This window comes from Lichenostomus cassidix, chromosome 1 (assembly GCF_008360975.1).
Source record: "Lichenostomus cassidix isolate B80296 chromosome 1, HeHo_3.0, whole genome shotgun sequence".
NCBI classification, from domain to species: Eukaryota; Metazoa; Chordata; class Aves; order Passeriformes; family Meliphagidae; genus Lichenostomus; species Lichenostomus cassidix.
Genome location: NC_139479.1, coordinates 89,120,121 through 89,133,576, shown reverse-complemented (window position 1 = coordinate 89,133,576; position 13,456 = coordinate 89,120,121). Strand labels below are relative to the sequence as shown.

General features: G+C 45.7%; 1 protein-coding gene and 1 long non-coding RNA gene across 3 annotated transcripts in view; one reads left to right on the top strand and one right to left on the bottom strand.

The window, feature by feature from the left end:
• Nucleotides 1–143: 143 nt before the first annotated feature.
• LOC146445228 (uncharacterized) lies at nucleotides 144–3,230 on the bottom strand. Its single transcript, XR_014854140.1, has 2 exons — nucleotides 3,170–3,230; nucleotides 144–360 (listed from the first exon to the last, which is right to left on the bottom strand). It is a non-coding gene; the product is annotated as an uncharacterized LOC146445228 (long non-coding RNA).
• Nucleotides 3,231–4,191: 961 nt separating this feature from the next.
• The window catches only part of SIDT1 (SID1 transmembrane family member 1), a 39,214-nt gene continuing 29,949 nt past the window's right edge, over nucleotides 4,192–13,456 (top strand). The window contains exon 1 of one of the 2 annotated variants that reach the window (XM_085069905.1): nucleotides 4,192–4,503. In XM_085069905.1, coding sequence (XP_084926031.1) covers nucleotides 4,207–4,503 — 297 coding nt within the window. In that variant the 5' untranslated portion in view covers nucleotides 4,192–4,206. Of the gene's footprint in view, nucleotides 4,767–13,456 lie in introns of both variants that reach the window. The other variant, XM_085069913.1, reaches the window with a different exon arrangement.

Sequence of the window (13,456 nt, the reverse complement as noted above, 5' to 3'; positions counted from 1 at the left end):
TATTTTGTCTGTGGGAGCTCAAATTCAACTTTTCATTCAAAATTATTTCCCTTTCACCAAGATTTCCTGGTGCTTAAGGTCCCCATCTATGTAATTCTGGCTTTACCAGCATCAGTTGAAAAAGATTCTCGTGAAGGTGTGGATGGTAATGGTTAATTTATTGAGGGAAGGAATTGTTTTGCATGTGATACAAAGAGAAGATTGAAATCACAAAGGGGGAAAAAAGTGTTAGAGAAATACTCTTGACAATTGCCTCTGATGAAGTGCTGCAAATGTGGAGGTTGTGCCTGGACTTCAGTTTCCCTCTAGACACTCAGCATGGGTACCATATGCACCTGAAAGTGGTCATCAGAGTTCAGTCTGTGGGAAGAGAAATCCATATGAGGCAATGCACTGGATTAATTAATCTGTGTTGGTTTGAATATTTGGAAGCCAAAAGTTTAAATCAAGGGTACATCTGGAATTCTCTCCTCACATGGGTTTAAATTGTCTCGAAGAACAAGGCCTACTGGAGAAAAAAGTAATAAAGTTGTGATTGCATCATTACATCATCTATTTTGAAACCTCTTAAACCTCTCTACTATTATCAATTAAAATAAAATATAAATGTTAAATACCTAATACAAGCAAATATAATGCAAGCCAGAGACACCTCTCATTCAGGCAGCCTATTCTCAAACACTTTGGCCACTTATAAGAAAAGTGGGAGCAGGTTCTATAAGACATCTTTAAAGCCTTTCTACATTTCACTTCTTGTTATTCTTCACACTGCATTTTCAGCAGAGTCTGAAAATTTGGCATTATCTCTGCAGAAGCTAGCTGAGTATCTACAGCATGTATTAACTCACAGAGGAGCTTACATAAGACAGAGACTACACATGCAAACAGTAATTTTAAATCATCAGGTTTCCAAACAAATTTGGTTTGTTATACATTTATACTCTTTCCCTGTCTAAGTTAGTATGATTTAGGGAATTTCCTTTGTAATTTTCCTCTATCCTGGATATTTTTGCAGCCATGGTTACCAGGAGAAATGTAATTTCTTTACTGGTTTGGGTGGTTTTTTTATTATTTTGTTCCCAATAGCAATGCAATTTTTGCTTTTGTGCTATAGAGAAAAAAAAAACCACAACAAAAAATCAAAACCACACTCTTGTGAGCCTTTCATCCAGCACAGTTCCTCATTCCCTTGAGACAATCACAACCCTGGGCTTTGTTTATACTGGAAAAATTATACTGGGTCCTGTTACAAAATATGTGTCCTCTACACAGCCAGAGGCAAGGGCCCCAAGAGCATCATCCCCTTTTCTGGAGATCTGGTACCCTGGGCTCACAGACAGCTTAGAGAGAGCACAGCTGAGGGCTGCCCCTCTTCCCTCCAGTGACTCTGGAATCAGGGCTGTGGGGAGGCTTCACAAGGGTTCTCTTCTCCCTCACAGGGGAGCTGCATTTCAGGTGAGGCTCGGGTCCTTGCCTCTGCTTGAGCTGGAGCTACAGCTGTGTGGCAGCCCTGTGTGTATCCCTTTGGGCCGGACTGCTGACCAGCTTCCTGGCCAGACCTCAGATCTGCCTCCCTGCTGGGGACTTGCCTGTTGCTGCTGGGACTGTATGTGTCCCTGCCTGCCATCACCAGACCTGAGTCACTAACTTGTGTTCCCATCTCGACCTCAGACCTATCCCAATGCTATTGACTTGTCCACCAATCTGCATTCTCTCTTGATTCCATATCCAGGCCCGCCCTGCTTGTCTTGCTTAGATCCTGTGGGCCAGGGCCCTGGCCAGTGAAGTTCCTGCTCTGCTGGCTGTGTTATGGCACTCAGATCCCTGTCCCTCGGGGAGCATCTGGCCCTTGCTGGCTCCTGATGCCAGAGCACTGTGCCACATACCAGAATAGAACACTTCCACTGACTCAGACCCATGGTCTATCTGGATGAGCATACTGTCTTTTAGAGAGATTGATTCTTTCTTCTAAACTACATGCTGCCCTTCAAGAATAAGACCCAGCTGTAATGAAAAGGGAAAATGGGCTACTCATCTTTATCAAATGGTCTGAGTGAAGTGTTATAAGTCAGCCAACCTCCATTTGTTATCTGGAAAGACAATGAAACAAGCTGTTTGGCAATCAGTGTGCATGCAACTAAATAACAATAAAGTGATGAGCAACAGGCACTGTGCATTTGTCCAGAACAAATCATGTCAAACTAACCTAATTTATTTCTTTGCAAAGATAACTGACTTAGGAGGTGCTGAAAGGAATAGGTGAAACGTTTTTACTTCAGTAGGGTTTTTGATGTTGTCTTGAACACCACTCTCATAAAGGCAAATTGGTCTCAGATGGTATTAACATGAGAGGAGTGTGTGATTTAAAAGCAATTTCCAAACTGGTGCAGTGGATATTTTCCTGTCAATAGAAAGGTATATCAAACTAAGAGATCTGATCTGTCTGCTAGGATTGTTTACTTTCATTAGCAACTTGAATAGTGAGTTGACCTCTGACTTCAAACTTCTGCAAATAACACTGAGCTGGGCAGTACCACACCTCGGAGGCAAAGATTTGAACAAAGGTTTAATATTGCTAAGTCACAGAAAGAGCCTCAAAATAGTGAGATGAAATTAAGAACAAAATATGACACTTAGAAAACTTGAATCCTCAAATTAAAAATGAGGGAAAATGTGTAGTCTTTGTTAAAATACCATAATGTACATCCAATCAGGGAAAGCACTTTAAGAATACCATAACTCTTCATTGGAAAGCATGGACTATATGAAGTCATTGGAAAGCTGGACTATATGAAGAGCCACATTATTTGCCACAAAAACAACACAACTATGCAGGTACAATGCACTGATATCCCAATCTGAAATATGCATGACACCAAATGACACAAAAATGATTTGCAGCTGCCACAGCTACCCTGGTTTGCCGAACACCATCTTTGTGCCATTGGTCACATTGCTGTGAATAACCAGGCATAGCCCTTACATGCTTTTGCTTTGCTGTACCTCCTCTTGTTGCCTCAAGTCTTGCCTCTCTGGGAGAAGACATGTTCCCTAGTCTCCTTGCTCCAGCACGTGCTAGAGGGCTGCTGGCCCTGGCAGAGGGACCTGTGGGTCTGCAGAGAGCAGTGGGTGAGAAAGGAGCTATAGGATTCAGGAGCCCTGCACTCACAGGGTAGGGAGGGGAAGCCAGAAGTCTCCCAGTGCTACCACTGTTTGAAGTCCCACACCACATCCTGTTAAGAGGAAATATGGAATCATAAAGTGTCCTGGTCTGCAGAACATGATACTCCAGGCTGAAAGGCACAATCTTTGTGTTGGAGTGTCCATCTTCCAGCAGATTGCAAATGGTTTATTTTACCCTTAACGATACTTCTTGGGACTCTGACAAAAGGCAGGGTGACTTGAACCATGCTTCAAGATGAACAGAACTCAGTGATGATTGTTTGTTTTTTTTTTTTTCTCTTGGCAGAAATAACACAAAGGCCCGGAGAGCAAAATGGCAGCACAAGGCATGCTGGCTCATTTTGCTGAGCTTTGCGACTTTTCCTCCAAAGGCAACAAGTGACCACCCAGGAAATCTCTCAGCCTTGAAAACAAAACCCACAGCTTGTGGAAAGCTTCTGTGGCCAGAGTCACTGCAGTTGGAGACTGCAGGCTGACTTTATAAAACTGTGGCTCCTGAAAGTTTATCCTCAGCCTGAAAACCCCCTCTGATTGCTTTGTAAGTAATGCTCTATTTTCGCTGACTTAAAAGTGCATCCCTACACCATGGGATCTGATACATTTCCTAGGTGTGTTTTCAACAGAAGACCACAGGAGAATTAAGCCACGAGAGAGAGAGAAATCCCTCGCCTTTTCACAGCCTAACGGTATCGTTCTCATCTTGCTGAAAAGGTTAAGCACCACCACAGTATTTTTTGTAGCCAGTTCCATGGATGACGCAAAGAATAGATGCACCAAGCCATTTTCAAATTAATGAAATGACATTTGCTGCTGCCTTTCGCACCTTTAGGCTCAACTAAAAGACGACAGCATTTATCCCAAAGTTATGAGAAGCCAAAAATAAAGGCCGGGGAGCGCCCTATGCAGAACTGCAGGTGCGAGCTGCAGCTCCAGCAAGCCGGCAGAGTGCGTGGCTAGGACGCCTCTAACGCGGTGGGCAGGGAGTGTTTAGCCCTGCAGATGCTGATCCCCACGTGCCTGACGATGCCAGCGTGTCCCTGCACTCCCCGCAGAACTCCCCACGGGGAAAAGCTCCCCAACAACCGGCTGCTGAACCAGGCTCCGAATTTGGGGCCGGTCACAGAGAGCAGACCCTCCTTCCCTGGGCTGGCCAGCCCGCCGGCCAGCCTCCCTTCCCCTCCCCTCCCCGCCCCGCCGGCCGCCGGAGGGTCCTTCCCCGGGGAAAGTTGCTCGGCGTCCCCGGGGCGAGGGGCGGGGGTGTGCGGGGCTGTCCCCCGCCGCCTCCCGGCCGTGTCGCCGAGCTATTTACTTAAATCGCAGGTAAAGCGCCTCGCCGCCCGCCCTGCCGGGGCCAGCCGGTCCGGGCGCCCCGCGGCGCCGGCAGGAAGGAGCCCATGGCCGGGAGGGCGGCCGCAGCCCCCGGGGCTCTGCTCTGCGCCCTGCTCTGGGCGGCAGCGGCGGCGGCGGGGGGCGGCCCCGGGGACAACCCTTCTCCCGGCGCCTTCGGCCGCGTCTACCGGGGCGCCGTGAACATCAGCGCCGAGCGGGTCTACGCCTTCGCCTACCGCAGCGAGCCCGGGCAGGTAGGAGCTACCCGCGGAGCGCCGTGTTCCCCGCGGCGGGGCGAGCACCGTGCCCCGCTGCTCTCCCGGCTGGGGGTGTGTGCCGGGAAGGTGCCGGCTCCTCTGGGGCTCCTCAGCTCTGCGGGAGCGGGCCGGGCTCTCCCTCTGTCCTGCCCGCATCCTCCCGCCGCCGCGGTGCTCGGGAGCCGCAGTGCACCTGCGGGTTCCCCTCCGCCTTCCCCGGCGCGGACAGCGTTCCTGCGGCTGCCGCCTGGGAGCGTTTCGGCGTCCCGGGAGCTGCGGCGTGCGCAGGTGGTTTGGTGCCCCCCACCCCCGAAGGGGGTTTGATATTCAGGGCTTCTAGCAGCAAAATGGGTTTAAAGTCTAGAAGGGAGTTGGGAGGCTGATAGTACTACATTAAAAATAATTTTAAAACCCAGCGCAAGACTCAAAAAAAAAAGCCAAACGACTAAAAAAAAAGAGTGTGTGTGTGCTCTTAATAAACCTTCTTAAATGCCGTTTTCCCCACTATGCATTTCCTTAGGATCAGAGTGCTCTCCCCTGGTGGCCCGGGAGGTGAGGCAGGGCCGTGCAGGTGAGGTGTGTCGTGAGGAGGCTGCAGGGCAGCGTGGCCAGGGCCTTCCGTGGCTGTTTGATGGTGGAAAGAAACCTGTCATTTATATCTACCCAATTATTGTGGGTTTCCCCCTCCCCACTTTTTGTGTCGTGTTTATCTCAAATAGCTAAGTGATACCTTGGAAACTCTGCCCCCGTTGTTTGGATTGGGCATTAATTACAGAGTAAGATGATCTGATGTACCAAAAAATGGTGAACTGGGTAGATGAATCTTCCCTCCTGTCCTCAGTTGCACAGAACAGTAGAAAATGGAAACCATGGCTTTTCCCCACACTATATACCATGTAATAAAGTGCACCTGATATTTACGGGGCAGCAGTTGGGTGTCTGGGCTGTGATGCAACTGAGCCCAGCCTTATTTAACTGTTGGGTGTCACCAATGATCACAGGAGGTCAAAAGCACACTTAGGTCTTGAGCCACCTTTTGGAAACTGGTTGTGGTGTAAGTTAGGTTTCTTCAGATGTTACAAGTATTGGGTATTATGATGAGGACCTGTTGGCAGTTTAGATTTTAGCTGTTGTTTGTGGCTTGTTAGCAGAGATGGCATGAATACTGAGTTCAGTTAAAATTATTCTGGTTCCTTCAATTTTATGTGCTCTTTGAAGCCGTGTGTTTTTGCTGGAGACTGTCTACAAAAAACAGCTTTCTCTCCTGGAGAACTACAGTGAAGGCACAGTGGAGGAGGCAGGGAGAAAGCACATGGCTGCTTAGTGGTGTTTGCAGGTACCTAAATGCAACTTCTGGGCAGCTTTTAGACACTAAACTGTTTCTGTGGCTGTGAAGTACAGACTGCTCTGCACAGTTCAGTACAGACAACAGCCTCACTCTAGCAGGAACTTTAATAGACTAATCTCCGAGGTCTTTTATGCTGGAACATGAAATCTCTGCAGAGATATGGTCAAGAGCATATCTAAGAAGGGAAAATTCAGGTTTGAGATTCAATATTTTTTTCAATGCAGAACTCACCAAGCAGTACCATGAATATACTTAGAGAGCTATGCAACCAGCTCCTACTAGAAAAAATGTTTGGAAGACAAAAACTCTTTAAATAAAGATGGACATTCATAGGAAATTTTCTGATGGGGGATGCTGAGACAGGTTCTGAGGATAGAGAAGGCTCTAGGGAGACCTTATGATGGCCTTTTGGTACATAAAGACTTATATAAATTATCAAGAAAAGCTTTCTGGAGTGTTCTGTAATGACAGGACAAGGGACAACAGTTTTGAACTGAAGGAGTGTAGATTTGGTTTGGATATAAGGAAGAAATCTTTTTTAAGGTGAGACATGGCAACAGGTTGTGCAGAGAAGTTGTGGATACGCATCATTGGGAGTATTCACAGTCAGGCTGAAAGATTAACCTGATCTAATGATGATGTCTCCCTGCCTATGGCAGGGTGTTTGGACTAGATGATCTTTGAAGATGATCTTCCAATTCTGTGATTCTTCACTGGGCTCCACAGGTGCCATTCCTGAGATGAACCAGTGGAAGCTGGCAAGAAGATGTCTGACCTAGTTTGGGTAATTGGCTGTGGGTGTGTGCAGCCCTTTCCCCAGCTATAGCCCTGAACCCATAAGAGGCAAACATGACTGGGTCTCCTCTTGCTGGCATGGTCAAAAGTTTAGCTGTCCTGGTGGTCCTGCATTTCCTTGTTGAGAATTACTCAAGCTTTAGAAGCTTGGTGGTAGAAATCTTGTCATTAATCTGGGATTGAGTTCTTGTGGGCAGGGTTTTCTTATGCAAGAGTTGGGAAGAGATTTAGGGACATGCTGTCCTCTTGGTGTTGGGTCTCCTGAAGGAATGCAAGTTCTGCAAAAACTCAGTGTATTAGTGTATTTTGCTAGTCTTTAGCCTTGAACTCCTAGTGACGGGAATGCCAGCCAGTGTTTGCCAGTTGCCTGCCACTTGTGAGCTCTCTGCTCTCCCTGGTCTTTCTGGTCTCTTCTTGTCTCTGTGCTGATGGCAATTTAGCCAGAAGCCTCTGATAACGCAGGGCAGATACCACATGGGTGATTAACCTTAGTTACAGGAAAGTTAATTGAATAAAAAGAGCATTTCCCACATGGAAGGGCTGCTGTTGATGAGTTTAATTGCTTTCCCCTCTGAAACAAGTCAGATCTGGAGTGATCTGGCTCTGAAAACAGGAATTTGTTTTCGTGATGATGTGAATTCTGCTGTTTTCCCCTCTGCTGCTCTCTCTCACAAGGCCGGGCCTGCAAAGCCAGGGAAATGTGGGGACAAGGACAAAGCATGAGGGCTGGCTTGTAACCCACAACCCTCTGTAAATGTTCTGGTTACTTGCATGTTATGGCTGCACAGGCACATCTGAAAATGCAGCTGAATAGAGCAGTGCTTGAGTGATGGATGAGAGAAAGGAAGGAACAAGACTTCTCTTGTTTTCTCTTGTTTGGTGCTTTAGAGACTTGCTGCTTTCTGAAAAGTGTTGTGCTTGCCTGATCTCAGAGGATGTTCTTCATCCACCTCATCATCCTTACTCCTTGGGATATGGGGATGCATGCAAGATGGGAGGGAAAAAGCTCACAAGCAGATGTATGCAAGGTGAAGAAACTACAACTCAGGGCTCTGCAGCAGAGCTGCTTTGAAACATGTGGCTTCCTTTCTGTGCAACTTACAGGTAAAATGACAGTAACAGTAATTACATGCTGACTAAATCACCTAGCTGAAACTTCTATGTGTATGTACATCACCACATCTCTCCCTCTGTGGAAGGGGAAAAGCCCTCCTATGAGCTATGCAGAAACACTTTGCCTTGAGGCAGGAGAGCTGTCAGGCATTTATGTAGTAGGATTTAGGTTTTAATTGCTGAGGTGGGACTGAGACAGTAAAGCTGTGCTGAGGAGAAGCACAGCATCCTCTGCTGCAAGGGTCTTCTAGAGTTTGGCCTGTGAACAAAGGGACATGACAAACTCCTTCCTTGTGGTGGAAACTCTTGATTTGTAGTGGGTTAGCCTTACTGCTTTTTGAATTGCCTTTTCTTCCTTCTAGCTGCTCTTTGAAATTTCCCCCTCGGTACAGCTGTTTGCTTAATGTTTAACTATGAGCGTAAAAAATACAGTAATAAACCCAGCTGTGTCAGTTGTTGCTATGCCTTCATGCTCTAACAGCAAAGGCAGATGTGCACTGCTAGAAGTCTGATGAACAATTAGTTGGGCAAACAGGATTATTTTATTTTAGGATTGTTTACACTGGAGACATCCAGGATGGGGGTTAGAAAAATAGCACACTCGTTCCACATGTTCAATATGTCCCTACTTGGGAGGGAGAAAGGAAGGAAACCTCTGTGGGTTTGCTGGAGCTGCCAGTGCAGCGTGCTCCTGACCAGACAACTGAAAAAGTGCTGTAAAATGTTTCTGCTGGATTTACCATTGACTGGAGAAGGCTTTATGTGATGAGTAGGAGAACCTGCTTAGTTCCATGATAGCAGTAATATAAGGGTTTTCAAAAAGAATGGGATGTGTGTGAGTACTGGGGGAATTCAAAGTGAATGAGACTTTCCACCACTGTAAGCTCTGGCAGTTGCTAATGGTTACTTTGCTGAAAACACAAATTACATGAATATTGTGCATGTGGGTATGTCCTGAACCAAATTGTAAGTGGTCCAGGAGAATATCATGAGGAGGAAGACAATAGAAGTTTTTTTCCTAATTGGCGCTCAGGTCAGCTGAGTGTATGATTTGGGAAACACTTGGACTATGTTTAGAAAACCAAGTATCTTTGAAGAGAAAAAGTTTCCAACTTTCCATTTGTAGGCAAAGCTGCTGCAATCCAGACACAGTTCTTGGACATTCATGCAGTACTCGTTGGTTGCAATGAGCTCCAAAGCTGAGCAGTGGGCTGCACCTATTTTAAGAGAGAGTGGGTGCTATTTCCCTCTTCCTCCCTTGCCAGGACTAGGAACAGAGCCCCAATCTCAGTTCCCATATGGCCCAGCTTACCAGAAAATGTGATTGACAGTAGATTAAACTATGGCTTCTCTGCTGAGCAGTAGTACAGTGTGAGGACATGTAGCCCTGGAGTGAGTGTCTTGTCTTGGAAGATTATCTGAGGAGTGATGGGTTAAAAATTACCCTCAATCTCTGAGAGGCTGTGTGCCACCAGGGATGGTTGCAACCATCATTACCCTTCTTTTTTTCATAATTCCAGATAGGAAAAAGTTGACTGTGCTAAAGGAAGAGTGATACCAACACTAGCAAGAAAATCAAAAGTCTTCCAATTAGATGCCTTAAATTTTGTGACTAAGTGCCTTTTCCAGCCAAAAAGCATGATGCATTCATGTTCCTCTGACCTCTAGTGAATGAGCCTCTTGTTTCCCAGGTGTGGATGGTAGTAGCACTTGCTTTCCTTTAGGCAAAGAGCCAGAACCAGGATTCACCCGTACGTTCCTCTGGAATTGGGTGATGAGTCACTTGCTCAGACCAAAGCCATCTGTGCTAGCTGCAGGGAAACTCCTTGATCTGCTGCACAGGGCAGCCTGGTTTAATAAGCAGCAGTGATCAAATCTGTGTTTGCTGTTCTTTGCTGTTTGACGTGTGACTGTAGGTTCCACTCCAGCAGCACCCAGTTCTATTATAACAACTCTAGGAGCAATTTTTTCACCTCTTGCTTCTGAGCTGGCTTTGGGTTTCACATGTAGGACCATTCAGGCTGGAACTAAACTACCTCTAAGTATTCCCATGGTGTCCTGCACACGTTCTCCATAATGTTAGTCTTGGCTTCAGCCCAGCTTTCAGTCCACAGCTGCACCATGCATGCAATGAAACTTTAGTCTACTGTTTGGAGAATGCTGAGCCTGAGCTATCGTGAGGACAACAGGTTAACTTCTGTCTTTCCTTAATGCTGGATAGAAGCACACCAGTTTAGCCACAAAGATGCAGGTAAAAATCAAAGAAAGTGGGAAGACTTCAACTGCTTGCCTGAGAAGATCTCCTGATATTACTAAAGCTGCTGTTATTACAGGATCTCCAGGGCCTGAGCACTGTTGCTCTTTGGTTGCTGGCTCCAGTATGTTCACCACAGGACACTGGAAGAGCCTCAGCACACCGTTTCTGGAACCTAATAGTAAATGCCTTATGAGACAGGAATGTAGGCACAGTGTCAAATCCAAAAAAAATCAAAGCAAATTATAGTGTATGATGTCTGAAACCAGGCAAGGTTCAGTAGAAACCCTTTGGAATAACTTGTGTATATAATTTATATTTCCTAAAGAAAACAGCCAACCCTAGGAGGTGACAGCGTAGGCAGTGCAGAGCACACAGCACTTGGAATGTGCTTGCTGGTTCTCAGTGGGTTCTCTTGACCACTCCTCAGCCTGGTCACACAAAAAGCTTTTGCTTACAGGAGAAAACAAAAGTAAACTATGAGAGAAATGGTATGGAGATCTGCTAAAAACACAAACTTGACAGTTGTTTTTTTGCTTCAGAAAATACAGTCTTGAAAACTGTCTCTGACAAAAGTGGAATATCTTAAGTGAAAGAATGGTGTGGGAGGCAGCTTTGTTTTGGGCTGAGGATAGGAGCAACTGAGATCCCCTCAAATTTAAATTATTCTTTATCTTTCCAGGATTTTGCATTTTGTGTGTTTCCCTACCTAGAGGGCAAAAAGAGAATATGTCTTGACAGAGGCTATCAGCTTGCAGGCTTTAGGGAAAAAAATGGAAAGCTCCTCTGGTTTCTTGCAGGGTAGCCTGCAGACCTTCAGATGGTGACTGCAGTGCTGGCAAGAATTTTATTTTTATTTCTAATGTGTAAGCTAATGCTGTCAAGCTCGATAACTTGTCCTTGAACTAAGGCATCTCTTTCGAATTTGAATGTCATTCTATATCTTAGAATCATTCTTTTCTTATTGGGCTGACATGTTTAAAATCAAAGCTGATCAGGTTTTGTTGTTTCCCCTGCTGTCCCCTCCCCACCCCCAAGATGTTTAGATTAAAAAAGAAAACAAATTCTGAGTAAGAGTAACTTCATCAAAATGCCTCCCCTCAGTTTGAACTCTTTCCAAGAACAGTGCAGCAATTTATTATACATTTGCATTGTAAGTAGAGGCTGAAATGTCCTCAAATAACTTGTGCAGAAGTTGTTGATAGGGAGGTAAGCTTTTCCTGTATGGACCTCATCTGTTATTTCAGGGGATATTTCAGGAATTGAAGTGCAGACTGCAAAAGGTATATTGCAAGGCTGTGCCATCTGCTCGGTTTGAAAATATAGTTTAGTACATTTGCATAAGCAAACATAATTTCCTGCTGTGTATACTTGGAGAACCACAGAGGAGCTCAGAAACAGCCTTCCTTACTTTTTTACACTGATGTTTTTCTTTGAGCATAGAAATAGCTACTTCAGTGTAGTTTAAAATAAATGAAAAATGGTAAAAAAAAAAAAAAAACACGTAATGAATTACAGCATTACAGCATGTAATTCAGTCCACATCCAAAGTGTTACTGAGGTGAAGAATTTGGGAGCCAGGAAAGAACCAGGTATCTGTGTTCTGACAGCAATCCCTGGAGTTGCTGCCATGAGTTTGGAGTTACAGCAAATTTGGAAAGGTTATAAACCTTTTTGTTTTAAGGATTGGCTTGGCCCAGAGTTCCAGCTGCTGTGGTTTAGGAAGATGCAATTATTGCAGAGTAGTTTGTTCCTTAACTGGCTGTTCAAAAAAGGATTTGCTTATTTTTAGTGTCTTCCTGAAGTCTGAGGGTGTTCAGAAACAGGTACCTACTTCATCCAGCATGGCAACTCCCAGTTTCTCTTTCTGGCTGTCCTGGCTCCCTAGTGACATTGGTTAGAGGACAAAATTTCAAAAATGGAAAAAAAATATTATCGTGCTTTATATTTGTCTTGCTTCCATTTATGCTTCACAGATACTGTTGCAAACAAGTGAACTCATGGGAAAGCCCATGGCAGACTGTAAGTCCACACAGCATATTTGCACAAAGTGAAATATTTAAGTGAAAAATACTAATCCTGGAGCAATTATGTTAATGTGTCTGAGGCTACACTTGACATACCCAGAGTCTGTCTAATCATTTATGCTGTTTTGGATATTTAATACTCCTGGCAGAAATGCTGGAAGAAAATTGTGGGCCAAGGTTATTTGACAGACTGCTTTTGGCAATTAAGACTTGTGGACATTGGAGCGTGGAGACAAGAGAAAAGCTGAAAGGGAATGATACTCTGAGCCCCACTTGTTTTGTTGTCAGCCAGGAGTGGTGCTCGTATCTCATAAGAGGGAAGAAAAGAGGTTCTCTAAAACCTGTCAGTGTCTCATAACTATTTTCCTTCAGGGTCTCAGCTTCCCCCTGTTGCCTTGTCAGTGGGAAGAGCAGCAGAGTTCGGTGCTGATGGGATATTCATTCACTGCCTCGATTGCTCTAGTCCATGTGGCTCAATCCTCCTTCACTTAATTTCGGGGTTTATATAAAAACGAAGCGCCTCTTTCTCGTGCGACAGCCGGCAGCAGCAGTTCAGTGGCTCTTGTACACGTCCCCTGCGCTGAGACCTTTCCTTGTGAGCACTGTGTGTGTTTGCCTGCCGGATGTGTTCCTGCCCACGGGCTTGGCCCGCTGCCCTGGCAGCCCCACGACCAGTGCTGTCGCAACATGGGTTGATAATCCCGACGGGCTCCCGAGGAGCGGCTGGCGTGTGGGTGCGGCGGGGAGCGTGCTGGAGCCCTGCTGTGACTCAAAGGCTTTGCTTAGCAAGAGCTTTTGGAAAGGAATCCGCGGTGAAGCCCTTGAAAACCTTTGCTTGCAGCACAAGCTGTTGTTGCAACCTCCTGCCTTGCTCTTCAATTCACATCCCCACGGTTTTAAGATGATGTGTAATCTCTGTGGGAAATGCAGATTTAATAACCAATCCAAGAGTTCCTTCATGTCAACAAGAGCTTGGTTTATTTTGCCTAATGTTTGCAGCCATGTTGGTTCTGTTCAGCTGTGCGAATTTGGGACCAGCTCCTTCTGCCTGTTCCCATCTAGAGAATGGAATCCAGTTGTACTTTTTTTCCTCTCTTTTTTTCCCTCCCCCTGTCTCCATGGTGGTGGTGGAACTGAAGTACAAATATTT